Below are 8,279 nucleotides of genomic sequence, written 5' to 3'. Positions count from 1 at the left end.
TGTAACTAATTTTCCTGTATATCCCACTCTAGCTAGTGCTGCCTTTTACAACCCTATTCGACATGAAGATTTCCTTGACGGCAGACGATTTCGAAATTCTATGAGAAACGTCATTAATAATAGAGTTTATAATCGCAAGGGGATGATATAAGGATTTTCTAACGTTCCTGAAATTCTCGCTTGATTTATGGAAAGGTGTACATAATCTCATATTGAAGCTCGTTATATCTAGAAAATTAACTGATCTGTAATCTGCTTCTATAGTGATTGATAGACCAAAATTTCCGAAGAATTTAGATAACATTTTCCCATACATTTCTAGTTCTGCTACACTATATCTATCAGCACAAGAGACTATGTACCTACATATAGGTGAATATTTATTTTATGATATCTATTTAGATGTATGTGTTTGAGCGTGTATTTACAGAAATATATTGCACACACACACACACACACACACACACACACACACACACACACACACACACACACACACACACACACACACACACACACACATTCATATGATACGTTTTCAATAACAGATGCCAACGAGCAGTAACTAGAGAAAGCACACAATTGAGGGTGTTGAATCTAATATTTATTTCCTGGAAAATGCGAGTTGACCGTAACTTGGAAGTTTCGCAGAAGGGGTTCATCAGACAGTAACCTGCAAAAAAGAAAGAGTTGTCAGTTTACAAAGAAACTATGTATGTATGTATGTATGTATGTATGTATGTATGTATCTATCTATCTATCTATCTATCTATCTATCTATCTATCTAAGTAGGTAGGTGTGTATGTATGAATGTATGTATGTATGTACGTATGTATGTATGTATGTACGTATGTATGTATGTATGTATGTATGTATGTATTTGACCCTAGCCAGCACTTGATAAACGGCGTTGCTTGTATAAAGCCCCATAACATAGCGGTTCAGCAAAAGTGACCGGAAGAATAAGTACCATACTTAAAGTTAATCAGTGATGTGTATTTGTTCGGTATTTCAAGGTTATGGACAAGCATGGCCGCAGTCCAATGACTGAAACAAGTAAAGGGTCTACGTCCGAAATGGTGAGATGTTCAGTGTTCAAATGCTTTGCTTGATGAATACTAATCTAAACATTAATTAATAATGATGACAATAATGAAATTTTTTTAAAAATGCAATGCAGTAAGCACAAACTAAATCAATGATATTTTATATGTGTGTGTGTTGGCACTCCGTTGCTTACGACGTCGAGGGTTCCAGTTGATCAAATCAACGGAACATCCTGCTCGTGAAATTAACATGCAAGTGGCTGAGCACTCCACAGACACGTGTACCCTTAACGTAGTTCTCGGGGATATTCAGCGTGACACAGTGTGACAAGGCTGACCCTTTGAATTACAAGCACAACAGAAACAGGAAGTAAGAGTGAGAGAAAGTTGTGGTGAAAGAGTACAACAGGGTTCGCCACCATCCCCTGCCGGAGCCTCTTGGAGCTTTAGGAGTTTTCGCTCAATAAACATTCACAACGCCCGGTCTGGGAATCGAAACCGCGATCCTATGACTGCGAGTCCGCTGCCCTAACCACTAGGATATTGCGCCTCCGATAGTTTATATAAGGATAACAAAATCACAGAAAAGAAAATGAATTATATAATACTAACCTGGTTGATTCGGTTTTTCTTTTTCGAGATACTTCATGCAGATTGCTAATAAAAAGCAGGGCTGTTGCAAATATTAAAATCTTAGTAATAATATTTGCATTATACAATTTATCTGTAACAGAGAGAAAAAATATATTCCATTATAATTTTGGTACAAGGCCAGAAATTTTAGGGAAGGAGAAAATCGATTACGTCAACTCCAGTACTCAATTGGTACTTATTTTATCAACCCCGAAAGGATGAAAGGCTAAGTCAACTCAGAAAGTAAAGCCGGACAAAATGCTGTTAAGCGTTTTTTCCTGCGTGCTCACGATTCTGCCAGATCTCAGAAAAAAATAATCAGGGATATTGAGAATTTACATAAACGTGTAGAAAAAAGAAAAAAAAAAACTATAACAGCAGGAAAATAATTATGGCAACAGATTTGCTTACTTAAAAGGACATGCTCACCAGTAGTACTATGGTAAATGCTTTTCTCTCCTCTATGCTTCTCAAACTACAGGCGCATGCTTAGTTTAGGGCAATTCACTCGCGCCATTCATCTACCGTCCAATAAATATACTGGGAATAAAAAAAAGTTATGATAAAAGATGTTGGACTAAAAACGGAAGAGTAACGCCTAATATTTACATTAACACGTAATTTCTCAGTTATTTAAAAGAAAAACTATACTTGGATTATAACTATTTCAAAGAACTCAATGTGTAGAATCTTTTGGTGAAAACTTTGTTAAAAGATAGAAAAAAGTTATGTAACTTTAAGTGATAAAAAAACTGATAATTTGTTGTTTTTTGTTTTGTTTTTATTTGTTTACACCTACGTTCGGAGATTGACTGCTATGACAATTGACTACTACTGTTATAAAATGCTTGGGATTTGAATGGGTTAACGGACCTACATAACTGGACATTTCTCAGACTGTTTTTCTTACGAAGATGGGCCCTTGCGACTAAAACATAAAGGATTTTTTAACTTACCGCATTGTTAGAAGCTCTCTATTTCCTCTCTTTTCACATTCTCCGATATCACAATGTTCAAGCAAACGACAACGCTCTTATTGCTCTAAAAAATAGTTTTGTCATTACCTTAGCATTATTATTATCTATTTTTTCTTTATATATCAGGTCATCCCATAAGTTTTGTCCGATTTTACATTTTTTTAAATTGAATAAAATTTAATAGTATTTTAGAATGTCTAATGGAATTAAAAATTATTTTTATGCGTTTGTGTACATTTAAACTAATTAAATATTATTTTACAGAATAACAGAATTAAAATTTTTTTAATTAAAACCCTTTCTAACATGGAAGTATACAAAGAGCATTTAAAGCACATAATGCTTTATGAGTACAAAAAAGGAAACTCTGCAGCCGAAGCGATTCGAAACACACTCAGTTTATGGGAAAGTATGCTTTAATGAAAGAACTTGCAAAGATTTCAGCCTTGAAGATGAAGGTCGAACAGGACGTCCAGTTGAGTTTGATGATAAGCTCCTTGAGGCATTACTTGAAGAAAATCCTGCATTATCAGTTGAAGAATTGACAATAAAGCTTAGTTCAAACCATATAACTGTTCATCATCATCTTCAACAACTTGGAAAAGTTCCTAAACTTGGAAAATGAGTGCCTCATAAATTGTCCGAAAGCAACCGCAAATCCCGTGTTGACATCTGCTCTTCTCTCCATTCTCGCGAACTCATTTTACCCTTTTTGGATAGATTTGTGACTGGTGATAAAAAATGGATCTTCTATCGAAATGTTAAACGTCGTAAACAGTGGCTTGGTAAAAGGGAAAAGGCTCAGCCACAACCGAGAAGGGAACTTCATGGGAAAAAGGTTCTTCTCTCTATCTGGTGGGATTGCAAAGCAGTAATTCACTTTGAATTGTTACCACCTAATGCAACAATCAATGCTCAAGTCTACTGTCAGCAATTAGAGTGTTTGAAGCAAGCTTTGAAGAAAAAAAGACCCGCTTTAGTGAATCGAAAAGGAGTGATGTTTCACCAGGACAATGCACGACTCCACACTGCAAAGATCACATCACAGAAGATCGAAGAGCTTGGTTGGGAAAAAATTGCTCATCCACCTTATTCTCCCGACCTTGCTCCTTCAGACTACCATTTGTTTCGTAGTTTACAGAATCATTTGGGGGACATAACTTTCGCAAGCCAGGAGGAGGTCGAAACTGACATTTCAGAGTTCTTCACTTTGAAACCAAAAGAGTTTTACATTGATGGGATTAAAAAGCTTGTAAATAGATGGAAGGAAGTCATAGATAATCAGGGAAAGTACATTGATGATTAAATTTCAATTAAATATAACATTTGATCACTTGTTTTCTTTATTCAAAATTCGGACAGAACTTTTGAGATGACTTGATATAAATATATTTCTTATTTTTTTCATAAAGAATCTGCGTGTTTTCATTTTCTGTGCATTTTTTTTTTCTTTGCGCGTCAAATAATTATGCAGACTTTATAAATTACATGTATTACAGCAGATCTAATATTTCTAAACATTTATATAATTGTTAATATTTGTCTTACTTGAATTACAAAGATACTTAAATAAAACACCTTGTCAATGCATGGCAAACAGAAAATCCAGTCTACAATTGTTTTGTTTTTTAGTCGACCTTCTCTCTTAATTCATTTGATTCCTCATTGCTCATAGTTAGTGCTTTATATTTCTTATTATTGCTCTCTTTTATCAAAAAATTATTTCTGATAAATATATGGATACATACAAATATAGAGGTAATTAACATATAGATATGACGAACCTTTTTAGGGAATTTCGACCTGCGAAAAATAGAAGCGAAATCTCCATCATTTCTCATACGCGGTCATAAAAGAAAAAATGGGCATATTTGATATTACAGTCCTAAGTGTACTATGATTTTAAAACATTCGGAATGTCTTTGGTCGTAGGTCTACTCAATCTCAATCAAATCTATCATCAAGGACTTGAGGCTAAATAGCAGCGACAACATTAAAAAGAAGTAAAAGCGTAAATCAAAGTAATACACACACACACACACACACACACACACACACACACACACACACACACACACACACACACACACACACACACACACACACACACACACACACACACACACACACACACACACACACACACACACACACACACACACACACACACACACACACACACACAAATAAAGAAACTTACTTGCTGGAGTGAGTTGTTTAGTGAGTATTTTACCGCTCAGAAAACATGCGATGCTTGCTGTACTAACATCCGTGTGTTCAAAAGAATAATTATACATTGATACTACTGGAGTGAAACACTTGCCACTGGGTGTAATGCGTTGAAACTTTTCAAAGACATTTACTCCATAGCGTGTTCTTACAAACCATATAAAATCAGCAAGACCAACTGGTGCACCGATATATCCGGTACATCTCAACAACATTGTCTTGTTCTTCTCAGTGGGTGGGTTAAGAACTTGCAGCCTGCTTATGTAAGATCTCGCTGAAGAGAAAGAATCAAAATACGTAAAGTTTAGAACAAGGGACCACACAATAATAGATTTTTTACTCTTTTACTCTTTTACTTGTTTCAGTTATTTGACTGCGGCCATGCTGGAGCACCGCCTTTAGTCGATCAAATCGACCGCGGGACTTATTCTTTGTAAGCCTAGTACTTATTCTATCGGTCTCTTTTGCCGAACCGCTAATTGACGGGGACATAAACATACCAGCATCGGTTGTCAAGCAATGCTAGGGGGACAAACACAGACACACAAACACAGACACACACACACATATATATATATATACATATATACGACGGGCTTCTTTCAGTTTCCGTCTACCAAATCCACTCACAAGGCTTTGGTCGGCCCGAGGCTATAGTAGAAGACACTTGCCCAAGATACCACGCAGTGGGACTGAACCCGAACTATGTGGCTGGTAAGCAAGCTACTTACCACACAGCCACTCCTGCGCCTACATATTTTTAATGCTGAACCTTGTGAACTCGTGCTTCGAAATGTTCAACAGCCGAACTTTTTAGTAAAGGCAGTGCAAAGGCTATACGGATCCGAATCAATAGCAATAAATACACAACACATGAAGGACACATTCATACGCATGTATATTTAGACACACACATGTATGTACGTAGTATGATCAATAAGTGTCCGGACTGTTGCCATAGTAACGAAGCTATAGCATGCAGAGTAAAGCTGCTTGACACAAATTGACCTTAAACTCTGCTGTGCATGTGCACTAAGTTTCAACGTTCTAGCTCACTTCCGGTGTTTACAGCAGTGCTTGGCAGTAACGTGTGTAGCGTGTGTTCGTAGCATTGACCATGACAGAGAAAGTGGAGCAGAGAATATGCATCAAATTTTGCCAAAAATTTTGCAAAGGCCTACGCAAAAGGTTTCTAATTACAGGTTTCTAATTATTCTCGGCCAATAGAGAGATCTTTAGTAGAGCTACCCTCTACCTCTATAATGATGCTTTGGCCAGGAGCGGGTTTACTGAGAAGCTCACGTATGTGGACAAACCCCAAATACTCTCAGGATTTGGAGAAGGAGAATTATATGGTATAACCCCCTTTCAACCAAGATGATTCCACCAACGTAGCTAGGGGCTCCCTGTCATTAACTAAGAAGCACTTCCCCAGAGGCCATAAGTATTACAAACTCTTCAACCCCCATAATGTCATGGAGAGCTACTCTTACTTAGACAACATCAAATCTAAAATTGCATGCATCAACAGCCGTAAACATACATCCACACTACCCCATCCCCATCCTGCAACTTCCGATACACCACAATGTGCTCTCTAGAAGGATCTTGTCTTTCAAGGGCCGTAGTATATAGAGCAACCCTTACATCATCCGATGACATTACTATATGGGTATGACAGCTAATGATTTCAAAGGTAGATACTCCCAACATATGCACTTCTTCAGATCCAGAGATAGAGAGAACTCTACTTTCCTGTCTCGTTTTCTCTGGAGACTCCGTGATCCCCGAGATGAAATACCCAACGGCCAGCCCGGTCTCCGTGAAAAGCTGCATATCCTAAAACAACCCACAGTATCCATCAACAAAAAATACGATTTATCGTATTGTTGTCACCGGAGATATGTCCTTCTGGCAAATTTCAGACCTCTGACTGCCAACAACCCGGATATACCACCTTAGCACCAGCTGCTACTTTATACCGCCTGCACAAAGGACACCACTACCAACTAACCTCATGAGCAGGACCACCATTTACCAATCCCCAGCTTTTACCATACCATAACGCCTACTAAACCCATTCCCGATGCTTACCAATCCCCAACGTTTGTTTTGCGCGCGCGTGAATACTCGCGCACGTGCGACTGCACATGTGCATGCGCATGCGTGTGTGCGCGCACTCTGGTATGCATGCGTACATGACTGCAAATAGACATATGTAAATATGAATGAATACGCATGTGTGCATGCGTGTATGTGTGTGTAAATGTGTGCATATGCATGTATATGTGTGTGCGTGTGTACGATGGTCGATTTTCTCCTAGCGCTGAATTAAGTCACTCAAGCTGCTCGCAGTATATCTCATTTGTTATCGTTTAGTTTGGGTTTAAAAGTTCAAAGTGGACTACATATTTCATATCCCACCAAACGGATAACAACACCTTACGTGAGTGAAGACAGTCTTTTGCGTAGGGTGCCGAGGTTTCTCGTTTCCCTTTCCACTGTCTTCGAGGCTTGACATTTTTAGAGAACCCATTTCTCGTCACCAGTCACTGTTCGGTCCAAAAGAGGTACATTCGTGAGACGTGACAGCAAAGTAGAACATATATTCACTCTCTGCGCGCGATTGAACTCGGAAATTTTGTGAGGAACCCACTGACCCCATAAAATGGATAAAGATTAGTTGAACACAGACAGAATGCAACTTCTGCAACGGTCGATAAAACTACAGAAAAGAATCTAACTGAATACTCGGGATACAATACGGCAACACATTTGTATTGGTAAAAAAGTGAACGTCTTTGGACGAGCCCAAAAACCGTGAAAGCCTCTTCTGAAATCCTTTTGATTATAGGTTTGTTGAAGTTGGGAATCTAGCACGAAACAGTACAACCGTCACAATTATCATCAACTGCAACTACTAAATGTTTTGGATGCTGTAAAGATATTCTTGATAGAAAGAATTAAATGAGAGATGGTACCAGAAACAGCAATCACCAAATTAAAAAAAAGAAACAGGATTAAAAACAGACAAGACACGTTAATTCTTTGGTTTTGAAATCAGAAACTACTTGAGATTTGTTGAACCTGAACTTGCTGTAGATTCACACAAACGTACACACACACACACACACACACACACACACACACACACACACACACACACACACACACACACAACGGCTCACTGAACGTGAGCTAAGAGCACAGAATACTTGATTGGTAGGCAAACACGAAGAATAACTACCTCCGCTTTTACAAAAGCAAAAGCAGTCTTTCTTCCTTTAAATTTCTGAATGAATACCATCTCCATTTTAACCGAGTCATTTTGCTCGTATATATTTCCTCGATCAAGACTAATGTCACTTTCATCTAGTAATCCTTTCAATAAAT

The 8,279-nt window shown here is 38.0% G+C and overlaps 1 protein-coding gene across 5 annotated transcripts in view; it reads right to left on the bottom strand.

Annotated features, from left to right (window-relative positions):
- Positions 1 to 582: 582 nt before the first annotated feature.
- LOC106880714 (uncharacterized) overlaps positions 583 to 8,279 on the bottom strand; it is a 12,119-nt gene continuing 4,422 nt past the window's right edge. The window contains exons 3-8 of one of the 5 annotated variants that reach the window (XM_089338120.1): positions 4,858 to 5,160; positions 4,442 to 4,460; positions 2,637 to 2,721; positions 2,092 to 2,220; positions 1,660 to 1,771; positions 583 to 673 (exon numbers count right to left, since the gene is read on the bottom strand). In XM_089338120.1, the coding sequence (XP_089194246.1) occupies positions 2,694 to 2,721; positions 4,442 to 4,460; positions 4,858 to 5,160 (350 nt within the window). In that variant the 3' untranslated portion in view covers positions 583 to 673; positions 1,660 to 1,771; positions 2,092 to 2,220; positions 2,637 to 2,693. The remainder of the gene's footprint in view (positions 674 to 1,659; positions 1,772 to 2,091; positions 2,221 to 2,636; positions 2,722 to 4,441; positions 4,461 to 4,857; positions 5,161 to 8,279) is intronic. The other 4 variants (XM_089338124.1, XM_089338121.1, XM_089338122.1 and 1 more) reach the window with 4 other exon arrangements.

This window comes from Octopus bimaculoides, chromosome 20 (genome assembly GCF_046866305.1).
Source record: "Octopus bimaculoides isolate indiv1 chromosome 20, ASM4686630v1, whole genome shotgun sequence".
Taxonomy (NCBI): domain Eukaryota; kingdom Metazoa; phylum Mollusca; class Cephalopoda; order Octopoda; family Octopodidae; genus Octopus; species Octopus bimaculoides.
This window is presented reverse-complemented; position numbering and strand designations above follow the sequence as displayed.